The following is a 26,951-nucleotide window of genomic DNA, read 5'->3' on the forward strand; positions in this document are numbered from 1 at the left end:
TACAATTTGCTGTTTGAAGCCCGAACACTAAGCTAATTTCAGGGCATCTCACAATACAATACACAATAGATGGCTAACAATAACATCTTGATACAGCAACAGCAACAGGGTGTAACAAAAAAAAATATATATATATTTTCCATGAAAACAAATACTATACACAGTATATGAATACATTTGCAGCCCGATTTCCTTAAGTCCAAAGTCCCCAAAGGCTACATTATCTGATATAACCAAAAAGATTATCCTCAGTATTTAGTTATAGTTCAATTTGATCAAAATACAGTCCGAGTTTGACAAATGTTAAACATATCGCCGATCAAAACTCTCAATATGCGAGAACTCTGTGATTATGTGGAATGAAACAATCAATGGCAAGTATGCAAACTGAAATGACTGACTTTTGGTGTCTGATTTTAAAAAAGTCTTGGGAGATTCTGAACAAGTGGTGCTGTGTGACTGCTGTGATGTGTGGAACTGTCGTTGGGGGGGGGGGGGGGGGCCTTGATGAAAGATTCAGTTTATTAGGAGGCTCTTCACACGACAGCTGGGAAATCTCTCTCAATGCTTTTCATTTTCTTGCCGAAAAAAAAACGAGTCTCGCTACAGATATCATGAACCACCCCCCCCCTTCATTCTTATATATTCTACCCATCACAGCATGCATATTTATGAGCACCTCGGGTGGAAAATTGCATTTTGCTATCATGCTTCCCATTCCCCTGACGCATATTTTGTAGACCCCTGTTGAGGAAGCCTAAGACAAAAATGAACTTTTTTCAAAGTATATATAACATAATAATAGCAGAAGAACTCACCGGTCACCTGGTCCACCAGGATGCGTGAGGTAATGATGCGGCCGTACTGAGTGAAGAGCTGCTCCAGTTCTTTCTGAGTCATGGTCTTTGGCAAGCCGCTGACATACAGATTTGCATCGCGGATGGACGCCGAGCTTGGACGTGCGTAGGAAACCTGTGAATAGAGGACGGAGCATTTGACTTTCATTGCAATACACGTGTACATATGTATGTGTGTATTGGTACATGTATTTTACAATGCACAGGCCTAACAGAGTTCCACATGATACACATTGAAGGATAGGAAGTGTTTATTTTATGTATGTCTACTCGGTAAACAAATACAGTGCAGGCCAGCATTTCTTTTTACAAATCAAAGCAATTTACACAAAAGTAAAGCATTTTAATGTTGCATTTTTTTTGTCTTATTGTATCCAAATGCATCTCTGTGTGAAGTTTGCATGTTCTCCCCGTGCATGCGTGGATTTTCTCCGGGTACTCCGGTTTCCTCCCACATTCCAAAAACATGCTAGGTTAATTGGCGACTCCAAATTGTCCATAGGTATGAATGTGAGTGTGAATGGTTGTTTGTCTATATGTGCCCTGTGATTGGCTGGCGACCAGTCCAGGGTGTACCCCGCCTCTCGGCCGAAGACAGCTGGGATAGGCTCCAGCACCCCCCGCGACCCTCGTGAGGAAAAAGCGGTAGAAAATGAATGAATAAATAATAATTACATTTTTTTAAAACAAAATTAGCATTTTTTGGCCTTAGTGTAGGTTTTTTTTTGGTAACCAAAAATAGTGTTTATAACCAAGTATGGGATTCCAATTTATAATTGATATCATTAAAATTTTTTAATTCTTTTTCAAATGAGGAAATATAAAATCAATTGAAGAATAAATAGTATTTACATTTTTTTAAACAAATTGAGCATTTTTTGGACTTATTGTAGGTTTTTTTTGGTAACCAAAAATAGTGTTTTTGACCAAGTATGGGATTCCAATGTTAAAAAATGCTTCAATATTGTAATATTGGCAAAATATGATATATTATGAAGAAGGTATAGTATTGCTGTGGTAAAATACATACTATATAAAATAGTGTTTTTTTCAGCCCACTTTTGTAACATTGTGTTATATCCGTACATATTGAAATGTGGCATTTTTGTGTGTTTTTTTTTTAACGCCAACGGTATTTTGAAAATACTGTTTTTCAGCATAAGTAAATCATGTTAAGATCAATTTATAATTGATATCATTAAAAATGTTTAATTCTTTTTCAAATGAGGAAATATAAAACCAATTGAAGAATAAATAGTATTTACTTTTTTTTTTTTACACAAATTGAGCATTTTTTGGACTTATTGTAGGTTTTTTTTGGTAACCAAAAATAGTGTTTTTGACCAAATATGGGATTCCAATGTTAAAAAATGCTTCAATATTGTAATATTGGCAAAATATGATATATTATGAAGAAGGTATAGTATTGCTGTGGTAAAATACATACTATATAAAATTGTGTTTTTTTTCCAGCCCATTTTGTAACATTGTGTAACAACAATTTTTTTATTATTTTTCAAATGAGGAAATATAAAATAAATTGAAGAATAAATATTTACATTTTTTTTAAACAAATTGAGCATTTTTTGGACTTATTGTAGGTTTTTTTTGGTAGCCAAAAATAGTGTAGAAAATGAATGAATGAATGAATGTATCCAAATGGACCAAACATGAACTTAAAACCAAGGTACAGACCAAACCCTGACAGTAAAGAAAGGAAAACAGCAATTCCAATGCGTTCTTACTGTACATATTTGTCACTACAGTAAACCTCGGATATATCGGAAATTCGCTCACAACGGACAGATAAAAAAGAACCGATTTTTCTGTAATGCATTTCCAATAAAAATTCATTGCATATATCGGATTTTTTAGAACGGATTTCGCCTATTTCGGACAAAATCTCCAGTCCCGTTCCAATGCATTTCCATTAAATTTCCCTCGCATATATCGGATGGCCGCATCGTGGCGCTCTGATTCGCCGAATCGTGACAGGCCGCTATACGACGTCATTTGCAGCGTTGCCTGCGCGTCCAGGTACATTGGAAACATAGTCAAGGAAGTGCCTTTTTATAACGGATAAAATCCGATTTACGCATATACCGGATATAAATCCGATATATGCGTAAAACGGACATTTTCCGGTATACACATATAATGGATTTCGCTTATATCGGACAAAACCAGTGGGAACAATTGAATCCGATATATCCGAGGTTTACTGTACTACATGCTTTTTGCTGTCATTTTCTTGGAAACAAACAGCGACCCATTTCTCAAAACAGCCTTGACTTTCACACTTGACCAAATGAGTACCAACAGAACAAATGCATCGGACTTCATTTTAACTCAAGTAATCATGACAAGTGTGAGCGCAGCCTGGAAATGTTACTTTGAGGACAAGAATCTCAGATGCTATGTAGCTCCTGCTCATCTCCCTCCCGAGTCTCACCTTCACACATGACTTGACTAATGCATTCGTCTACCTTAAGAGGCTTTTATTGACACTTCCGACAGAGCAGTCGGTTGACGTGCGATTGTGCCACAATATTGGAGGTGTAACGACGCCGTCGGCGTCGGGTTTCTTTAAAATTGATGAAATATATCACAACAGGCTCACACCTTATGAGGCAAACCACAGGCACCCTGATGAATACTAATGGCTGCCACCTCCTGCTAAACACACGCGAAACCATAGTAACAGTTGCGCTCTACTTGAGGGCCAAGGCGTGTGCCCGGATTAACAATAGGCTCTCATCATGCTGTCGGCTAACGTATCTTCAACTTGTGCATCTGGCTGGTCGGGAATGACGGCAGGATTCCTTCTTACCTTAATGGTTTTGGTCTGAAGTCTCAGGCCGTTTAAGGTGTTGATGGCTTTCTCTGCGTCTTTGGGGTCCACGTAGTTGACAAAGCCGTAGCCCAGGCTTTGCCCTGCAACAAGATTGACAGATGTCACATTTATGGCTTACTGCATCCAAATCAATCAATCAATTAATTTGCAAGATGACAAATATTATCAGTCATTTCATGTTAAGCCAGACAATAAAATGGAACGTATGTGTTAAGAGTACTTTCTCCAGGGACACAACCTGTGGCACCGCTGCGCCAAAAATCATAAATCGTATCAACACTTATGACTGGCAGGGTACTCATGGTTTGACAAAAAGGCTCTGGAGGATACACAAGACAAAAACACTGGTCTAAAAATCAAACCTTTTTTCAGTCAAGTAGTCCTCATGGAATATTTTTCCCCCCAGCCAAATACACAAGGAAAAACACAGTAGCACCAATGTCTAAATGTTACTGTTCAAAACCACTGCTTTTCTGTAGTGTTCTTGTTGGAAATAAAAATACATAAATACATTGTATTAATTTAGGGTTGGAGCAAATATTCTTTGACCCTTTGTGAGCTACTCAAAATCTCCTGGCGAGTTGTAGTACAGTAAACCTCGGATATATCGGATTCAAATAAGCGAAATCCGTTATATGCGTATACCGGAAAATGTCCGTTTTACGCATATATCGGATTTATATCCGGTATATGCGTAAATCGGATTTTATCAGTTATAAAAAGGCACTTCCTTGACTATGTTTCCAATGTACCTGGACGCGCAGGCAACGCTGCAAACGACGTCGTATAGCGGCCTGTCACGATTCGGCGAATCGGAGCGGCACGATGCGGCCATCCGATATATGCGAGGGAAATTTAATGGAAATGCATTGGAACGGGACTGGAGATTTTGTACGAAATAGGCGAAATCCGTTATAAAAAATCCGATATATGCAATGAATTTTTATTGGAAATGCATTACAGAAAAATTGGTTCTTTTTTATCTGTTCGTTGTGAGCGAATTTCCGATATATCCGAGTCCGATATATCCGAGGTTTACTGTATCACCATCATCAAGGCTGTGTTTATGTTCATGAAACAACTACACACAAACAGTCTTTGGACATAATAAGTATGACAAGAGAGTAAAGTTGCTCAGTGACAAGTAAACATAAAATCCATTTTCTCATGGGGCAAAAATGAGCTCCTAACTAACCGCATTGCTTGTTTTAAAAACAAAATATCACTTTGTTACTTTCGGTAACAAGAAATATATATTAATTAAGCACCAGAGACAAAGTAAATGCGATGTGCACCCTTAAGAAGCTGGGACTGGGAAGTGATGTCAATTGTTAGAGTTGACTACTTAGCCGGGTTCTAGCAGCAGTTTTTGCAGTGTAGAGAATGATCTACAGCAGCTCCTAAATGTAAATGTTGACTGCATGTTTTCTCTGCTCGTTAATAAAAACAATTCAAAAGTTTACTACTTTTGATACCATGCACTCCTCTAGAATTAACAAAAAAATTGTCTCAATTATCGATTTGTAAATGTTAATTTAATAACGTTACATGGACGAGACAATAGCCACCAGGAAGTATGCCGTTAATGCTAATGTGTGAGTCGCTTGTGTTTAAAATGGCAGATTTTCTACTTTGACTACCATATTGGGTAATACGTACAAGTGTGAAAGGGGCCACACGGTGGCCAAACAGTCATGAGATCAGGAAGACCTAGGTCGATTCTCAGCTTGGTTACCCATACGCGCGTGCGTTCTCTCCAAGTACTCTGTTTTTCTCTGGTTAATTGGCGACTCCAAATTGTCCATAGGTATGAATGTGAGTGTGAATGGTTGTTTGTATATATGTGCCCTGTGATTGGCTCGCAACCACTTATTTAAAACAAAAGTAGGCAGGTGAATAAATTTGGGCACCCTTGTTTTATTGATTTGAATACCTTTAACACTAATTATTGGACAAATTATTAGACTAATTACAGCACAAATTGCCTGAGAGCGCATACAGGTCAAACAACAATTCCTGAAGTCTATGACCGAGGGAAAGAAGTGATCAGAAACATATTTTACTCCATTACCAGAGATGTGTTGTCCAGCTCAAATATGAATCCTTAACTTAGTTTAACAATACATACCGTAAGTGCGTGTGGTTTTTATTGGAGTGTATTTTTAAAAAAGTGAGTTTTTTCCGTCTAAATACTAAAATTTAAGTTTATTACTTTTGATACCATGCACTCCTCTAGAATTAACAAAAAAAATTGTGAATTTTAATTTAATATTTGTATTATTTTTCAATAAATGTAGACGCACAGAAATAACGGCACACTCGGCAACATAGTCAAGTTCACAAAAGAGAATATTCAAAACAGCACTGCTGAAACAGGAAAACAAGCTGAGAGGTCCAAACATCTGCCTGAATGAGCATCTGACAAAACATAACACTGACATTGCCAAGAAAGCACGTGATTTGAGGAAGCTGGGCAAGATTCAAGGTACTTGGAGGGCCAACTGCAAAATTTGCATCAAGCTAAATGGAGGACAAGAGGAGGCCAGAGTGATTTTTTTTTTTTGTCAAGGATCTGGATAAATATTAAACATCACATCAGCATGCAGAACAGGAAGGCCTATCCACACCGCAAGCGATTAGATTAGAGACTGATATAGATTTGGACAATAAAAGAAAATTAGAATTTTGTATACTGCAAATAACTGTTTTTATTCCATGAACACTTCAAAGTAATCACAATCTCAAACTTGAATGGATGCAAGTTTCCATGCAAGAGCTTGAAGCGAACTACATCAAAAAGGAACGTTAAATTATATACTATAATCTATATATACACTATAATCTACAGTAAACCTTGGATATATCGGATTCAATTGTTCCCACTGGTTTTGTCCGATATAAGCGAAATCCGTTATATGCGTATACCGGAAAATGTCCGTTTTACGCATATATCGGATTTATATCCGGTATATGCGAAAATCGGATTTTATCCGTTATAAAAAGGCACTTCCTTGACTATGTTTCCAATGTACCTGGACGCGCAGGCAACGCTGCAAATGACGTCGTATAGCGGCCTGTCACGATTCGGCGAATCGGAGCGCCACGATGCGGCCATCCGATATATGCGATGGAAATTTAATGGAAATGCATTGGAACGGGACTGGAGATTTTGTCCGAAATAGGCGAAATCCGTTATGAAAAATCCGATATATGCAATGAATTTTTATTGGAAATGCATTACAGAAAAATCGGTTCTTTTTTATCTGTCCGTTGTGAGCGAATTTCCGATATATCCGAGTCCGATATATCCGAGGTTTACTGTATATACCTTATAATCTATAAACCTTAAATCTCCTGTGACACATTGTTACACATCATGATCATTACGTTTGTACGTTAAGATGTGGTACGTTTGTAGAATGTAGGAATTGAACAAATGTATAAGCAACTGATGTGAAACGGAGACGGGGTAGGATTAAATAAGCTCTGCTTCTTCATACTACTTTTCGGACATATGTAATTGTGAATTGAAATTAATTCTTTGCTGCAACTTCTTTCCTTGTGGGCGATGGGGGATTAAAGGGCGATAACGGTCGTTGAATTGTCAAAAGGATCAGCAAATAACCCCATTTGCCCCCCCTCCTCCCAGGCAAAATTAAAAAATATATAATAAATCCATGTAATGGATGCCCGGTATTGGCAGCATAAAACCCTGATCAGAGAATCCCTAATTTCAACGATGCTGGAATATCATTTTTTTCCTTCTTCCACTCTTGCAAGGAGCTCCTCCATGTAAAATGGAGACTCACTAAAGTAGAACGGAGGAAGACATTAATAGCGGTTGTATTTTAATAATAAAAACAATAGATGGCGAGAGTGTACTTATAATCCATTGTAGGGTTCAATATTTTGTCGTACCCCTACATAACAACCTTGCCCAATTCCAAAAAAAAAAACACTGCTTCATTTTCAGCATCAGATAAGACCTCTGTGACAAAAAATGAAGATTCAAAATACTTGAAGATGAATTATTTTCAACAGTACGCATGACAGGAGTTGACTAACTTGCTGTGTTTAATATCTACATGCAGCAACGCCAGAGGGGGAATGTTTTAAAAGGAAAGAGGAAGGATGCATCTCTCTGATGACTACTTAGCGTCTCATCTATCAGAAGAGCGCACACAAAGTAGGCTGGCTTAAATCCATTGCCTGGGGTGGGGTGGGGGTGGGGGGGGGGAGACAAAAGCAAGCAACGTTGTCATCTTATGAAGTGCTAAAATCAGGGCATTTTGTTGCTTTAGAAATAACTCGGAGGCTTTGAATAGCATTAAAAAGGCCTAACAGTGTGAAGTCACTTTCACTTATACAACATTTAACAGCAGCATGCGCAACTCGGAAAATAACTTGTGGTGTTTTTGCTTTTTGTTTGGATTTTCTGATAAAAAAAAATATATGATAATACCCTTATGACAGGAAATTGAAGCAATTTATTTTAACCAAGAAAATATTAAGGGAAACTAGGCATCAAATGTCAAAGAATCCAAGTGTTTGATTTCGCTTTTCTGCCATGCCAAAGTGGCAAGAGGAAAAGTGAGATGATAAACATTGAACAGGAAATTGCCATTTTACTGCGACACAGGAAATGGTCTGGTGGTTCAAGACAAAAACTTTGTACGCACATGAATATTGACCATTCATTCATTTTCTACCGCTTTTCCTCACGAGGGTCACGGGGGGTGCTGGAGCCTACCCCAGCTGTCTTGGGGCGAGAGGCGGGGTACACCCTGGACTGGTCGCCAGCCAATCACAGGGCACATATAGACAAACAACCATTCACACTCACATTCATACCTATGGACAATTTGGAGTGGCTAATTAACCTAGCATGTTTTTGGAATGTGAGAGGAAACCGGAGTACCCGGAGAGAAAACCCACGCATGCACGGGGAGAACATGCAAACTCCACACAGAGATGGCCGAGGTTGGGAATATTTTTAAAATTTATCAAGCAAATGATAAACATAAATACACTTATTACACAGTTAACTTATTTTTACACTTGTATGACTTGTGTTCATTTTATAATCCTGAGGAACTGCTCAAACATTCTCAAATTTAGTACTAAACCAAAATGTTCAGGCCAAAAAAAATGGACCTCAAATGTCAAATTTGATAATTAGATTATTAGATATGCTTTTTGCTCCATGTCAGGTTGGCAGGGAACCAGAGATGGTAAAGGGGAAGTGTGATGACAACCATAGAACCGGAAATGGACTGACGTTAATGAATACAAGGTATGCAACAGCAAGAAGAAGTCAGTTTCAAAACCACTTGTCCGTCAAAGTGGAAGCCCAGTGCGGCCACAACCATCGCAATGCTTCATGTCCTGCGCTATACCTCGAAGTCGGAACTGTGCTTCGATGTGTTGAAACCACTGGCGTAGGCTGTGTTGCCAAAAAAATTGAGCAGCGATGTCTCATTATCACTGAGCTGCGCCGATACGGCCGTGTTGCTGCTGGTTGCCGGTTGAAATGTGGAGATGTGATTCAGAACGAGACAGACGAGATGTTTACTCTCCACTGACAATGAGAAACAGAACTTGGTACGCCGTGGCAAACTAAACAATTTGGAGAAGTGATATTGCTGTTCATATACACATATGGAATGAGTATTTATGAGCCATTTATGCAAAAACCTTGATTTGTCGAAAAAAAAAAAATACATTCAGTGCCAAGCTATTAATATAGTCAAGGACAGGCTGCTCTATAAAGTGTAATTTTATGGTGTTAAAGCCGTAATGTGTAAAACAAATGTTAACTGTGAGAATCAAGTCAAAAATGTTAGAATGTTGTACTATTAGGAAAAAATATTTGGAATTTTAAAATAAGGTAAAAAGAAATAAAACGTTGCAATTTCACCAAGTCGACAAGTGTGTTTTCTTTTATTTGGCTTTTTTACCATGCCTCTACGGTGCAGAGAAGGCGAGACAGTGTCAGAATAACTCGGGATGTATGATGTATGATAGTAGCTGCGATTGACATGAAAATGAGATTGTGATTCATAGATGGACATTATCGGCATATTGGATATCGGTAAAAAGCAAATGAAACGTCTCCAATGATATTCATAGAACAGAAAATTAAAGAAAACACTGAATATCGGAATGCTGCTATCAAATATTTTTCGTAATTGAGTATTCTACTGAAAATTCCTTCAACTCATCGAGTAATCATTACATTTTTGCTTGTTTACAGACAAAAATAAACATTTCACTTAATGAACGACAAATTGTTTTCATGAATTAGCTAACAAAGAGTTAAGACTTGCTGGGGAAGGGTGTCAAAATCACTATTGTATTCCAGTCATATTTCATAATTAACATGTTTAAGTACTTCTATTTTCACAAATTTTTTTTGGTGCCATTAAAACTTTAAACAGCTAAGCTTTAGTAAAGAGCCTCCTAAGCAGGTATTGACGAAAAAAAAAATCAATGAAGAGATCCAGTAAACATAGATGAAAGATGACTTTAGAGCTTTTGCAGAAGATTCAGCATCGGGCTATACATACACCACTATCAAATATTAACACACCATTTATATTTCAAGGGTGCGTGTCAGCGGGTGCACGCTCCAGGGCAGAGAATGACTTTTCCAAGGTATTTAGTGGAAAGTTGATATAAATTTGATTGCCTACAATAATGACAGGGTTAGGCAACCTGTGGCACATGGGCAATACACAGGAAGTAGTGGATCTGGCCCAAAAGCCACAAAACATTTAAACCCACAAATTCTCATATTATCATATGCAACTGTTTTTGTATGAACCCACATAGGAAGACGAGCATATTGCATAATTCATAGAATAGTAGCTGGAATATTACACAAAGTGCACCTATTATGCTTTTTCCACTTTTCTGAGCTACAGTAGCTACTGTAGTTTGAATGTTGTATTCTCGTGTTAAACGATGCCAAAGTCTCATATAATGAGGTTTGCGCATTTGGAAGTGAGCCCTGAAAAAAATTTGGGATGGTTCAAAACCTCTGTGACGCCCTTATCTGCGATACAAGTTCAGGCAGAAGTTCTAGTAATGTCCAGTTAACATTTGCCATCAAACATTACAGATACACATAAAATAATGAAAATATCCAAGTTAAGGCAATGAACTTGTCCCTTGCTCACGTTGCTCAACTGCGGTGGTGGATTATTTGTCAAAAAATATTGAAAAACAAGTTATGTAGTATTCCAGTCACTAGGTGTCAGTAAAGTCACATAAGTACACGTTTACAAGAACCAAATCATAATCCAGTAAATCCTTGTTTTTCCACCAGCAAATGGTGGAAACAATACTAGGGATGTTCCGATCAGGGTTTCATGCAGACGATATTAAATCCAGGCAAATTTACAGTCATGATAATTATATTGATGTATGATAAATATATTTGATCATTGATAACTGACATATGCATGGGTGTTTGTTGGCACTAGCGAGTGTCGTGACAAGTAACCAGCAAACACTCGCAAATGAGTGACTCTCCTGCAAGCAGTGCCAGCAAATGAGTTTCCACAGGCATACCAGACAGTGCAAGTTCACCAAGTTTCCGTTTCCGGGTCATGTGATTGTTGTAGCAAGTGAGCCGTTAAGAGCTTGTTGCTAAGTGGAGAGCAAACTGTTTATACCACTGATTCTCAACTCCCGTCACATTCTGACTCACATCTACACATTTGGTGATCCTCGACGTGACTAATAATGAGAAACGGTGACAACAGCTCAATACTCACGAGGCAGCTAGTGCTGATGCTCTGTATGCCGCAACAGTTAAGTTGACGAACCTTTGGCAAAGCCGCACATGCCCGTGACGTTACAAAGTATGTTCTCAAAGTGGTCGTGCTGGACCTCCACTTTCTCGTACACCACTAGGATGGTGTGACAGAAAATTTTTGTGGTTTTGAAATGTACTTTTTCCACACCTTGAAACCAATAACCAGCCCATGTCTACTCACCATTAATGAATGATGGTGTAAGAGGATCGATAAATGGGTTGAATCACTGACTAAAAATCTGTGACTCCACCGTATGACAAACTGTAATAACGAAGAATACCGAAAAATTAAATGTTTTTTTTGTAGACAAAACACATTTTTATATACAATTACAAGAACGTTGTAATTGTCAGTACAATTTGTGATTGGGCCAATATTTGCCCTTTTTTTTGGATTGATTCGCAATAGAATAATGAGCTGCTAAAGTATAACAGGCTAGAAAGTAAACAAAGCCATGTCAGCTGTGTGGAAGTACTTATGATTATGAACTGGAGAGTGAGTCATTTGTAATTTCAAGGGGTGGTACTAACAGTGCTGCATTCAATAAAAGAAATAATAATACGTCATCTGAGGACCAAATAAAAGAGTATGAAGCGTTTCGCAAGGCCATAAACGAAAAGGCTGCAATGCCAAAGCAACAAACTCTGGACTTTGAGCAAATACAAATATCAGAGAGACTGAAAAAGGCAACGCATATCACTGAAAAGGTAGTATTTGGGACATAGCTCGTCACCATCGTGGAGCAAGTGGGATTTTGACATATTTCCCACAGAGTGGTCACAACATTGTTTATTTACGACAATACTAGCTTTATAAAAATGTGTGTTTACTTTAGTTACTTGCTAAAAACATTTTCGGTTCCATAATCTATAACATTTTCAAAGCATTGGATTGGCTCAAAAAAGGCCAAAATAAATCAAATTAGAATCGGAGGCCAAAAGTGCTAGTAGGGACATCCCTGATCGTCAGTTATTAGTAGCAAAGTTTTTTTCCCCTGTAATGCTTGCGCATCATGGCAAGCCACACGTCTGTTATGACAACAGTTGGAGACAGTGTAGCATCCCCACTGGGTCACACTGTATGATGATCATTAAATGATTATTACTAAAATATTCGATAGCTGCAGCCATAAATGTTACATGAAAACCTTTTACAAAGTAATGCCATAGGTTGTAATTTTACGGGATAACGTACGATATGTTACGTGACAAACTAATATTTTAATGAAAATGCAAAGCATTTTACAGGAGTCATTCAGTCTTTGTACCATTGTTATTTCATTTTGGAAAAACCTGATATTACCTGCAATTTTGTCCCGGACAAGCTTACAGGACTCGATCTCACCGATGCTGGCAAATAAGCTCTTGAGCTCCTCTTGGGTCATGTTCTGAGGCAAATAGTTGACTATCAAGTTAGTTTTACTCTCCTCCATGCTGCTCGACTCCACAGGCGAGGAGCAGTTGTTGGACGGGCCGTTGCTCGTGTTGTTGCACGACGGCCCGTTGGAGAGCTGTGATTCCATGGCAGCGATTACCTGCTAGAGAGACAAAAGGAGTGTCAAAAATATCAAATAAAAACTCTCCTGGAAATGTTTTTGATACTAAAAACTATATCCAGTATTCATGTTTTTGCTCCAGTTTAAACAAGATTACTTCAACCTGAAATACGCTTTTATACAGTTGTAACCCTTTAAAGCACTTTTTACTGAGACTGCTGCCCCCATAACCCGGAAGAGAATATAATGAATATAATGAACTAAAATTCTAAAATATTGTCATATATCCTCTGGCAAATTTCACATCTACTCAATCAACATAGGAGATCACAAATGGCATGAAAATAAAAAGTTGAACAGCATAATGGCCTCAGGTTGTCTTGAAGGATGAATTGAAACAAGTGCCATTTTTTTTTTTTTTTATCAAAACAGATTCACCATGTGCACAAGCCTCACTCACACCACGTAACACTCAGTGATCGTCACCACCATTCCCAAATGGATTCAAAGTGACAAAGAAAGATGTCAAGAATACATTATACGACCCGCACGCTTGGCAAAACAAGAGCAGAAGAGAGAAAGGAGAAGTGGCACACACCCCAGTCCAAGGCTCGGGCGCCCACGAACCACTTCTCAGCAGAGAAGCCACATCACACAGTCTGACTGCCATGTTAGCTTGGAGATGGTGTCTGAAAATGTGGACACAGAAAGCACGTCATGTTAGATCACAACAGCAAGAAGCAACAGCGCTGATGGCATGCCATCCAAGCAGAGGAGGAGGAGAAGGAGGAAGAAGGGGGAAGACCGCTTGTCTGTCGCCTTTGCATTAAAGTCGAGAAGACGGCGCTTCCTCAACGACAAAAGTGCAGCGAGCAAACCTGCAGCACACAGACCAGTGACAGGCTGCAAGAGCATTGGATCGTTGTATTTAAAACAAATAATTTTACAAGTATTAATATTGCACACCTACTTTTATTAGTGTTACGAGAATAAGGTCTCCATATGAATATACACTCCTGATCACGATTGGTTGGTAAGGGGGTGCCAAGTAGAGCTTCACAATGCAAATGAGAATAAAATTAGAGTGAGAATTATTGAGTAAGCAATTGACTGCAAACAAAGTGAAAAGGGCTGATCAAAAGTTCAAGACCACAGGCTTTAAAAGCTAAAATCTTGGCAAAAAATGTGGATTCAAACACCGAGCTTTGTGACATCAATGCCATCCGGACTCTTTTATGGGCATGCCCAGATACGCTGTAGGCTTGTCCTCGGGAACCCTTGGGAATGTGACAAATTACAGTTGAGTGGACGTGTCTGGAGGCGGGTGTTGGGTGGAATAAATTAACAGACCGTTTTGTTTGGAAGCAGGAAATCCAAGGAAACACAGCTTGAATAGGTGCAGATTCTGGAAGATCTAAAAAGCTTTCCGTCCGGGTTATTGTGTGCATCTGGTCTATTAGGAGTCCACAACTCGATACAAAGGGCCAAAAATGAGCAGTAATGAGTTTTTTCCATAACCCCTGAGCCAAGTCAAGTGAGTCAAGTCAAGTGGAAGAACAAAAAATGTCACCGGCCCTGCGCTGAAGGATTCAGATGATCCTCAAAGTCCAATAATCATCAGATGGCATCTGCAAGAGAAGGGTTTAAAGAAGAAAAAAAAACACCTTCAAAAGGCCTTGTCTCCTTCAACTCCACAAAAGGTATCTAAGAGCACCAAACACGGGACACTAGGTGGAAAACAAATGAAACCTTGATGGTCCTGATGGCTTCCAATATTACTGTCATGACAAGGAGATCCCACCTGAGATGTTTTCCATTTGACACAGTAGAGGGAGCGCCATCATGACCTGGGGTTGGTTTTTCCTTCAATGGAACAATGATGCTTCAGGTTGTGCAGGGGCGTCAAATGGTAGGTGGCTGTGTGGAGGCATTGCAGGGGGCATCCCTCATACCTCATGACTGAAGACCCTCGCGTCTGTGTGGTAATGACTGGGTTGAGAAACAGGACAACACTGCAGTTCACTACGCCCGCGTGACAAAGGACTTCTTTCTTTTGGACTATTCTGTGTTACCCTAATGTTAATCCATTTGGGGATGGATGGCAAGGGAAGTTAAAAAAAAAAATCATTTCCAGACAGTGGAGCCCTCCGTGAAGCGATCTTCACCACCTTGTGCAGCATTCCCACTGGTCTCAAGCATGCCCAACCCAATTTTTTTTGGGAATGGTGCAGTCTTTTTTTTGAAAATGTTATTGCGCTATGGTCTTAAACTTTTGGACCGGCTGAAAAACAGCTCAGTTAAATGGTTGCTTGCAATAAATTGTTTACTCAAATTTGGCTCATTCACATTTTTTGTTTTTGCATTTTGAAGCTCTTAGAACCTCCTTTAGATCCATCAGTGTAAAATGAAAATTCTTGCAATTTTTCGACTAAATTTTGATGGATTCCATTTGTTAAATGACAAAAACACTTGGAAAAAACATAAAATATGCTAAATTTCATCTTTATTCTCATAAACTTACATTAATTTGAATTTCTGTTGTGATTAAACGGATAGTTGGGGTTTTTGACATGAAGTTGTATGACACCCCCATCAGCAGTGAAGTCCGTCAACAGCGACTCACTCCACACTTCGTGTTCTGGTCGGTTTTCATTGCTGAGGAAAGTAGTTGAACGCATTTATGGACGGTGCGTGGTATAGACAACCAGAGGTTAGAGCACTGCTCACAAGCTCCCCGCACCATGACACAGCAATCTGGGCACAGTGAGGGGTAACTCACACTATAGCAACAGACACATACCAACGTGAAACTGACTTCACCACGATACACGGCTTCGTCTTCGTCTTACAGGTGGTAACCAGCTTTGAGGTGCATCAGTGCACCTATCAGCGTGGACAAGAGTTATACGGATATTAAACAGCAACTAAATCGATCCAATCTTCAAAATACAGCGGATGAGCAGATCCTGAAGATCAGATCGGGACATCCCCGGAAATCATAAAAACGCTCAGGAGGTTGCTTACTGCCAAAAATATACATTTATGTATATAAAAATATACATGATGAATGCACACATGAAACTATTACACCATTTAATTCAAAAACGTTAATTTCCACATTAGACAATTCTGTTAAATCTTTGTATTTTGATTCATTTAGCCATTTTTATGCCTGAAAATGCTTGAGGGCATGAATACGTCCAATTTGCTTAAATAATAATTATTTTAAACTAATCACTGAACAGTGATCCTTTAATGAATTTTGGAAAAAACCTCAAGAGAGAGGAAGCAATTTTCGAACAGCAATGTAGAAAGGGACGACTAAGTGGATTGGACACCTGCGGACTGGCATAAAAACAGCTTTGTATTAGGTTATTAAAAATATAACATGTCGAAACATGTTCACCACCACGCAGTCCAATCATAAGAGAAGTTTGAGTAGCATTCGACTTCAGTTACTCAACAGTCCATCTGCAGAATAATAACCAGCTTCTAAAAATACAGAATGCGGCCATAACAGCTTTAACATACCAAGATATGACTACACAAAGACAGCATCAAATGACTTGCTTCAATCTCCATCTTTTTTTTTTTTTATCACAGTACAAAAAAAGAAAAGCACAAAACATTGGCGAGCATCCGACTTTGAAAGAACGCCACAAGGGCGGCAGAAATATTTCATTAGATATAAACACTTGAATGAGAAAATCTTGGCTGGATGCCTCTTCTACAGCTAGCCAAGCAAACACCTTGTCAGCACAGACATTGGAGCATCTTGTTCCCCCTAAGGGGCCTCAAATTCAGATTGATAACAGGAAAAAAAAAAAAAAACAGTCCCAAGTACCACAAAGACTATGAATACATCCAATAGTTCCACATTCATCACCATACTGACCTGAATACAAGACATACTATAGTGTTGTTGTAGTGTTATTTCCCCGAGTGAAGGTCCAAAATCACAGATACTGTGTATTCAAGGGTGTATAGCTAGATTTACACATTGGAGACCATGTCTAATTATAAATTTTAAGAGTAGATGCATGAGAATACTCAATGGAAGCAGAGTCAGAACAGTTGATCATTTAAGATTTTTTTCATTAAAATTACATTTTTTTTTAATTTTCATTAAATCAACAAAAGCAGAGTCAAACAACTATTCAGTACTTGAGATAACATTTTTTAAAAAGTAATCTATTACTATGAATAATGTCCATTTACCAACTCTGCAGAAGAATGGGGCATTAATTGGAAACGTGCTGAAAGGTCCACAACATCTTACAACATCTAAGCACAAGATATGTGAATAGACACAGCTTGGAATATTGTTTTTGTATGCAACATATTTCAAAAGCATCTGCTGCCATCTTGTGGAGTTTTATTGTTTTGAAAATCAAGAGTTTGCCAACAACTATGTCTGCTAAGGTGAGAGGGATCGTTTTATATATATGTGTATTTGTGGCATCGGTTCGTTGGGGATGGACACCATTTTCTCTGAGATTTTGTTTTTAAAATCCCATGGCAGGTCGGATCGAGTGTTCAAATATGGTCGCAGGTTAATTCAAGACATCATTTCTGCTAGGAATGTCCCGATTGGATCTTCAGGAATGGGATTGGCGGCCAATCTGCTGTATTTTTAAGAGATCAAGCAGATCTGGTTGTTACGTTTGTAACGCTGGGCCACACACGCCAACATGTTAGGTGTGGAAATGCGACTCAAAGCTGGCTGCCACCCACATGAAGAAAACAAAACACCACCACGCAGACATGTCCGCGGTGTACTGTGGTTAAGTCACTTTGGACATTATTAGGCTCTGTAGCTATAGCGGTAGTTCCCCTTCACTGTGCTCAGACTGCTGTGTCATGGTGCAGTCAACTACCATGGGAAGTTCCACTCTAAGCTATCCGAAGGATCTGTTCCAGATCGGCAAGACTACAAAAATAAAAATTTGGAATTGGATTGAGGCCAAAATATGTGACCTGAACATCCCTAGTTTCTACATGCTATTATGGTGGTTATGGTTTACTGAACAAAAGGCTTACCCACATTAAGATATGTAAATAAATAAAAATCCTCAACAGAAGGCAATGCCTTTACCTTTAAAAAGCAGATTAAATCAGATACACCATGTTTATAAACATATGAGCGCCACACTACTGTGGAGCGTCAAACTGTTTGGTGACTAACTCGCTCAGCTCGCACCTCAAGGCAACGGCGAGATCAGCATGCACTGATGTGACTGAGCACTTTAAAGCGAGGAGGCATGAATCCTCACTATACTGACTTCTCTGAGGATTCAATTGACCGAGCTCGAGTGCGTGACAAGCTGCCAAGCGAAGGAAGCTCTACGGCGTGTCCTTGAAAATCTAAAAGCCCACGAGTTCAAAATATCCAGACACGAGCGCGGATGGCAGATGTGACACCTAGGGCCAAGCCAGACAAGAGCGTGCTAACAACGCTAAAGATGCTCTCATACCACTGTCGCACACTCGTACAACAAAAACAGCTGGAAAGTCAGAGATCCTGTACATGACAAGAGCACTTTGCTGTTTTAAAAAAAGGACCTATTGTAAAAATGCTAGTCAAAATGTTGGCTATACTAACACTAAATGGTCTTAGGACACCTTTTTCCCCCCAGGTGTCCCAATTTCCACCAGGTGGCTGCAGTTGATTCTCCACAGCATATGTGGCATCTATTAATTAAGCCGATACAGATGTATCGCAATACATATTGCAGTCGATGATTCCATTCTGGAGTCCGTTATGCCTATCAACCTTGCAGTTGAATCTGCAAGGTTGCAAATGTCATATGATCGAATGTAGCATTCTGACAACATGGGGTGGCCACGGCATACACTTTTACAAATATCTGTTCTAAGTAGCCTATATTTTTAATCAAAATCAGCCTAATTTGTGCTAATAAAGAACTAAAAACAATGCATTTCACAGAAGACCTATACCGACTATGCATTAATAAAATGACCTGCTTCAGTTTTACAATCTAAAAGGAGCCAAGTTGAGCACTCAGAAGATCTTTAGCATTGACTGACTTATTGCTCATAATAGCTACTTGGAAAAAGACAAGGAACTGATTATGCCTGTCATAATAACCATTTCTGCTGGACGATAATTGTCCCACAAACTATTGCAGACAGAAGATATTATTATAGTGTGCTGACCCACAATATTGTTACAATGTTGAGTCATTCACTTCCGGACTTCCGGTTCCGGGTCGTACGAGGGCTGTAATTGTTAGCAGTTAGAAAAGTGTCGTTGCTGATTGAGAGACGCTAACAAGAGCCAGCCCCTGTTAGCGGTGAGTAATGTCAGGTTTAAAGTCTTCATTGAGAACCTCGCCATGTCAAAGCTATACCAGACATGCAAACGTAAATACTGTACATGGACCAGTTTTTCCTCAAACCTATTGTTGCTGACTATTCTGAGTAATATCACTTGATCTAGCCTTTTCTAACATTCCACGCTACAAAAAAAGCTGATTAGATGCCCAAGCCACGCCATCTGGCTCCTGAGGAGGAGCCATGAAACTATGATATTTTTCCCTAAAGTCAGAACCTCATGCAGGTCCATGCCTTTTACCATAAGATCTGGTGCACACCCCACATGGATCACGGCCAGTCACCAAAGCAGATGTGGTAAATTTTACCTTTTTTTACTGAATAAAAACAGCCCAAATGTACATGACTAAATGGCGAGATTCACAATATGAACCAAGTATATGGATGTCCCTCAATATCGACTATCTCCTCGACATGTTTTGCAATCAAGCTAAATCAATGAAACATGAAATCAACACCCAAATGTGATATATATATATATATATATATATATATATATATATATATATATATATATATATATATGACTAGATTTGTGTCAAACAGATTTTACCTCCCTTTTTTATTGAGAACTAATAAGTTGCTGAAACTTACTCATGTTCTACTGCTGATTACTAAAGAATGGATGAGGAAAAAAAAACAAAAACAATCTAACGAAAAGAGGGTAATCTTTGTTTATATAGTCTGAGAACAGTAGTTCCCAAATTTTTCTTTTGGAGATGAAATTGAAAATCATCAAAATAGGCAAGATACTGCAAATATTACATGCTATCTTCAGTGTAAGTGCTAATGAATGATCACAGCATGTATAACAAACAATGTAACGTTGTCAGAGGGCTTTTTTTTTTTTAAGAGGACTTTATAGTTGAAATAGGTGTATCCCAATGATGAGCTACTGTAGCTAACAATGCACATTAACTTGTTTTCTCGTGTTATGATGCACACAAAAAGGAAAGCAATATGTGTTCATGTTTCAAATAAGGATTGTGAATGATGGGCCAAATTCCAAAACAAGTGCAGTTCCCCTTAAGGCCTGATGTACCCAGTGGGCCGTATATACACTGAAAGTAATAGAGGGGGAAACAAACTTGTGCATAAATTTTAAGAACCCAAGGATCACATTATTGTAGTTGAGCACATAACATATATAACCACTACGAGTAAATAGGCGCCGTCAGTCAATTGTAAAGCTATGGCTGCTACTGAGGCAAATCATACTTATAGTGCACTAGACTCTGCTGCTGGCACACTAATGCTACATAACAAGAGAAAGACGACCGGCCAAGGGTTCAAGGACAACTGCATTGTCACCTTCTGGTAATGACACACACACACACACGACCAACATCCTCCACCCTGCAGATAATTGAAAGACAGCAATGATCTAATGACCGCATCGGGGCAAAGAGGACAATAAAAAGAAAATGTCTGAAGCTACTCAGTGACACACATTGCTGCACAAAGCGGCCTTGGCGCGTTTCGTTGCTGTCCTGCATCCATCACCGGCCTTTATTTAGAAGAGTGGACTCAATAATACATAGAGAACCACTCCTAGCTATGAAGAGCAAAAATGGCTGAAAAAACAACTCTGGTACATCAGCAGTGAATAAATTATTTCATAAAATTACAATAAAATGAATTTTTTAGATTACCAAATTCCTAAATACCCAAGCCAACCACATCCAATGTCACAAAATTCTGCACCCAGAGATTATACAGTGTACATTAGCTATAGGTTCAGCTTGTACCTACACATACATACAGAAAAGTGCTAAAATCACCAAATTAAAACATACCCAAACCTACTAATATAGTACTACTTAAAGACTGTAATTAGAATCAAAGCCAATTACAACTCAATGCAGTTTGGATAATTACCAACACCTGCCTCACAGCATACAAAGCGACATGCAAACAAACTCCAAAGCATTTGTTTTAAAAGCACAGTTTTGTTCATTCAACTTAGCCACACTGGCGTATTAGAAGCTAATTTACCACTAAATTGTAAAAGAAATACACAAAAATAAGTTAATTACATTTCTACAACACACTGCGCACCGCACTTAGCATTATTAAATCATATACAAACATGACCAAATTATAAACAACAACCATTCAATGCTAATATACATTGTCTTTACAAACAGTAATGCAGAGAAAGTCAATTTCTAGAACAGGGGAATGCTAGTTAAGTTAATCAGCTAATTAATTAGCCAATTAGCAACAAACCAAGCAGTGACAATGAAACAAGAGCAAAAACATTTTATACATTGCAGGGCTTTTATTTTCAAACATGTGTAATTGGATTGTATGTAATTGTATGTATTAAAGCTTTGACAAACACTAGCAGAGATTAAAGTTTAAAAAAGGTGGCGTCTATCATTGGTACTGCAATGGGGGCGCTAGCGTTCCAACATCCTACAGCATATTCTGTCTACTTCCGGCTCTATTGACTGCTAATTGTCAGACTGCTTGTATGTACATGCACTCCTTACAGACACGTGCTTGTGCATGAGCCACGAGTGAGAGCCAACTATTAACGCCACGCCATTTGGAGCCAAGGGGGGATAGCACCTTGAAGTCCCATTACATTTACAACTTTGCATCAAAACCAAATGCTAACGCTGTAATATAGATGAATACCGCTAAAACGACCCAGTCAGAAAACACATTCTACAGTCAATAGTAATGACTTAAAGCCAATTTGGGGAAGGGGCTAATTAGCAACATTTGTGTTACAGTATGCAAGAACAGTGACTATACAAAAAACACGCCAAAGCATTTGCAAACACGAACAAAATTGTGTGTAATTCAAATTGAAGCCGCATGGTTGGAATCTTGGTGCATGCGCACTAATGGACATTAGCTTAAATGCTGATTTAGTGCTTACAGCTTGTTTTGCTAGAAATTTTCACGAACAAGAGTAGGTTTAAGATAAAGCACGCAAGTATATGTCTGATAAAAAAACAATATTTAGTGCAAACTAAGTTTTATTTTAAAGAAATTGCAGCCCACATGTCCCAGCCTGTGAGCTGCATGTTGTAAAGTAAAGATAAAACTTGTATGCAGTGTAACACCACATTTTATTTTCAATGTTCAAAGATAAATTAGACATTATCACTAAATGGCGACTTACCTTTTGAGGTGATTAAGCAGGCGGTTTAAAGTCTGTTCACGTCAAACTTCTTCGTAAATTACAGGGGGGTGGTTTTGGAGGAGGGGGCGTTGACATGGCCGCAGGCTGGCGAAAGTAAACTAATCAGACCTCGCAGCCAATCAAAGAGCCCGATGCAGCTATTCCCGGAAGTAGATTAACGTGCTGATTGGCTGCAGGTGTCCTAAATGAAAGCACTTGACAGTATGGCAAGGCAAATCAAGTATTTTTACTACTAAATTATGTGAACTAATTTGCCATATATTAATGTATTGTAAGGATGTGCGTTAATGTAATGCATCAAACAATATAAATTAAGTGAAAGTGGAGGGCTTCACACTAGAGCCACATATGAAAAAGCAACACTTGAGAAAAATACGAAACCGGATATTGTACCGCAACCCATTAGACACACAGCAAATATATATTGATCATGTTTTCATAATGTAGTAAAATGACTCAACGTTTGCAAAGCACTCAAGTCCAAAAGACATGCACGTATTTTGAGTCCACTCATCCTGCCGCGATCCAGTCGCGTCGGAGGGAACCTGAACGCGTCATGACATGCACTTTACTACCGAGAATGTGATAAATGTTTTTTTTAAACAACAGAAACAAATCTTACCGTTATTAATGCAACTCCTTAGATCTCGCAGTCAAAATATATACATTAATCTTTGTTGGTTGACAACATAAAAGGCAAACGAGATATAAAATGAGAAGGAACTTAAATATTTATTAAACCAAATAACACACTTCCTTTCAGCATGGAACAAAAGAAGGTGGAGAAAGGGGTAGGGGAAAAGGGGACATAAGGGTACAAGGTGGGGACAACAGAAGAAATAATAATGTAAAAAGAATTAAATAATGTATAATTTAAAAAAAAAAAGGAAGAAGAAACCCTCGGTTGTTGTGCCTGTCTCGCGCTTTACAGGCGGGCCACATAAATAAGCGACATCACTGAGTGCAAAGTGGGAAAGAAAAGCGGTGCACTGGAGAAGCCTTGGTTTTTAAAAAGGAACATAGTCCCAGCCGGCGAATTTATACAGAGCCGAATCACAGCCTCTCTCTCTCTCTTTCTCTCTGGCTCCTCGCAGCCGTAACGCGGAAGTGTACACACACAGGCGTACCACTCCGCGACTCCGTGGTCCTTCAAATGAGAGTTAAGCCTCGCCCATATATTTGCATACGCCCCTTTCTTATAAAGTGGGATTAAAAAAAAAAAATTTTATTGTAAGAGCTGTATCCTATATTATAGAGTATATGAAATAGTATAGTCGAGCATACATATACAAAATGATCTTACCCAATTATCACGTTTTTTCAGACATGCACTAATATATCATGGTGTTTTGGGGTTTAACATGACCCAATCGTAAAAAAGGCATTTATCTGTATGTATGTTCAGATAAATATGGAGAAATTAACTAAAATATAAAAGAAGCCTGAAGATGCATTCTAATTGTGACTGTAGTACCCTACATTAGTCACTAGGTGTCAGTAATTATTAAGTGAAACAAGCAGCAGATCAATCAAGGCTGGTGATTTGAACATTTCAGTAAAATTACTGACATTTAGTGTAGAATACAACATTGCATTGTTTTTTTTTATTAATAACAGGCCATATTCATCAATAAACCAGCATGGTTTATGAATTAATATATTTTGAAAACCTGTGATAGAGTGAAGACACAAAATTTGAACCTCAAGGGAGGACTGCACTTTTTTATTTTTAGTAGATTAGTTCAGGGTGTCATTGGGTGTTTTTTTCTCCTATTTTGGTGACATTTAATTGTAGTTTCACAAGCATAAATTGGAATAAAATGGAATGAAATACAATTGTGGCGCCATTCAAAGGAAACAAATAAAAAACAAAATACTAGTTATCTTGCTACAGGCACACATTAAGAAGTGTGTTTGGAAAGTCTTCAACTCGTGCCTAAGTTGGTTTTCTGTGCTTTAAAAGAATTCTAGGGAAAAATATAAAATAATTGATCTTAATGTTTGTAGTGATCTGTATTGTAATGATTGTAATGATCTTACAGTTTTTGTACCCGACTGTTCATGAGATGTAAGAGTGGCATAAAAATGAAAGCAGGTATAAGTTAAAACCACACAAACCTCATGATATAAACTCTCATACCATACAGAACAGTAGTGCAGCATTTTAAACATATACAGTACATAGTTGTGAAAAGTTAGAAATGTGGAATAGGAAAGCCGGAAATTGGCTCCTTTAAGGAAAACCCATGTTTTAAGTTCCTCTGATTTTCTGGCTTTAAGACATCTTCATGCTCAGAAATATCAATTAGCTCATTAGCATTTAGATAGCATAGAAAGTGATTTTTTTTTAAGAATGTCAAGATCTTGCCGGTAGATTATATTTTAAAGATCACACACAGAGAGGACAGATGGATTAAAAAAAAAAAAAAAAAGACGTAGCGATGCTGACAAATCATGTCTGACTTCCTATTTAGGCTAACTTCTGTTGGAAAAGAGATATCATATCTTACCTTCTGAGTAGACTCCCCGAAACCACCATCTTGAGTGCACTAGAGACAACGAGAAACGTGTCAAAATGGGCACATGTGACAATATACTCATATTTACAAAGACAGACAAAGACAGACGAAAAAACATGCTAGGTTAATTGGCGACTCCAAATTGTCCATAGGTATGAATGTGAGTGTGAATGGTTGTTTGTCTATATGTGCCCTGTGATTGGCTGGCGACCAGTCCAGGGTGTACCCCGCCTCTCGCCCGAAGACAGCTGGGATAGGCTCCAGCATCCCCCGCGACCCTTGTGCGTATAAGCGGTTAGCGTTAGCATATTACTATAATTAGCTAGCATGACTGTTGCATAATTTATAATAATTGTGGAGTGAAGACGTTAATGGTTGTCTAAAAACACAAGAGTCTTAGTTTGCATTCAACTGCATCCAAAAGGCAGCATCATTCCTGCGTTCACCTGCTTGGTACGGGAAGCACTTCCTGGAATGCGGCATCCATACATGCATCCATCTTCTATGCCGCTTATCCTTTGGGCACGAAGTGGGGTACACTCTGGAGTGGTTGCCGGTCAACTGCAGGTCTTAAAGATGCTGCACTGAAAATGATTTTTTACATACAATGTCACTAAAATATGTAAAATATGTAGTGTGTTGATTGCTATTATTAACAGCAACAATAATTACCAGAGTTGGAAGGGTGGAGTCTTAAAGGCATAGCTCTGTCTGACAAAAAAAAAGAGAAAAATATATAATAATAATAATAATATGACCAATATCAATAAACATCTTGGTAGCATTCACTTGTTTGGTATAGCAAGCAGGGCATGAAGTGTGGGGTCTTAAAGGTATAGCTTTACTTTCTTATTTGCCAGGAAACTTTACAATTACTACATATACTGAAACTAAGAACTACAACAAATTTAACGTAAACTCTTAAAAAACTCTTAAAGGCACAGCGTTGAAAAAAATCAACCAAACTTTGATGACATAAGAAGTGTGGGAAGTGTGCTCCTGAACATAACATAACATAACATAACATAACATAACATAACATAACATAACATAACATAACATAACATAACATAACATAACATAACATAACATAACATAACATAACATAACACTATGTAAGAAAACATAGAATATCACAGAATGGCATAGCATTCATAATATAGAATAATATAATATAAAGACATTTTAGAATGCAAACCATATAATACTAATGTTAACCTCCTACAAAAAGTCAGAAAATAAAAATGGCACCTGTGTTCCATGCACACAAAAAACGGAAACGGCGGTATTGACATTATCGCGACTGAATAATTAATTGCATTCATTTTCTTTTTGGAATGTAAAAGTTTTAACCTTCAATGTTTGCTTTCTGAGCTGAAACCATTCGTTAATTTGAGCAAAAATATTAGCTTTACGTGCCATTTGTCTTGATTGTCCTCATGCATAGTTTATCACAATTACAAGGTTAGCAGAACCTTCAGATATGTACCACACAGTTTGACGTCTGAACCAAAAGCTTTAATGTTACAAGCTATATCACGACATTAATACATAAAAAATAAAATTAATAAAGCTAAAAATGTAAAATTTTTTGACCATATCTGCATGGAGATAATAGAGAGGTTATGAAATATGACTGAGCTCATCCTATTGCTGTAAATTACCTTAAAGGGGGCGGAGTATGATAGGCTCTGGCTTACCCCCGTGTCTTCTACTCTGTTTACTTGCTTTATTCTACTCCATTCTTCTGTAAAGTGTCTTTGAGTATTTTGAAAAGTGCTATAGAAATAAAATGTATTATTATTTATTATTATAAGAGGCATAGAAAGTGGATGAATGGGGACCTATTATGCTTTTTTCCACTTTTCTGACCTATTGAATTTTGTATTCTTGTG

General features: G+C 38.2%; 1 protein-coding gene across 8 annotated transcripts in view; it reads right to left on the bottom strand.

Annotated features, from left to right (window-relative positions):
* The window catches only part of elavl2 (ELAV like neuron-specific RNA binding protein 2), a 31,900-nt gene extending 6,270 nt beyond the window's left edge, over positions 1 to 25,630 (bottom strand). The window contains exons 1-6 of one of the 8 annotated variants that reach the window (XM_058067978.1): positions 25,503 to 25,630; positions 25,048 to 25,086; positions 13,625 to 13,715; positions 12,834 to 13,068; positions 3,688 to 3,791; positions 819 to 972 (exon numbers count right to left, since the gene is read on the bottom strand). In XM_058067978.1, the coding sequence (XP_057923961.1) occupies positions 819 to 972; positions 3,688 to 3,791; positions 12,834 to 13,068; positions 13,625 to 13,715; positions 25,048 to 25,086; positions 25,503 to 25,555 (676 nt within the window). In that variant the 5' untranslated portion in view covers positions 25,556 to 25,630. Of the gene's footprint in view, positions 1 to 818; positions 973 to 3,687; positions 3,792 to 12,833; positions 13,069 to 13,624; positions 13,716 to 22,516; positions 22,622 to 23,159; positions 23,550 to 25,047; positions 25,087 to 25,502 lie in introns of those variants that run through there. The other 7 variants (XM_058067977.1, XM_058067976.1, XM_058067981.1 and 4 more) reach the window with 7 other exon arrangements.
* Between the last annotated feature and the right edge of the window lie 1,321 nt (positions 25,631 to 26,951).

This window comes from Doryrhamphus excisus, chromosome 3, assembly GCF_030265055.1.
Source record: "Doryrhamphus excisus isolate RoL2022-K1 chromosome 3, RoL_Dexc_1.0, whole genome shotgun sequence".
Taxonomy (NCBI): Eukaryota; Metazoa; Chordata; class Actinopteri; order Syngnathiformes; family Syngnathidae; genus Doryrhamphus; species Doryrhamphus excisus.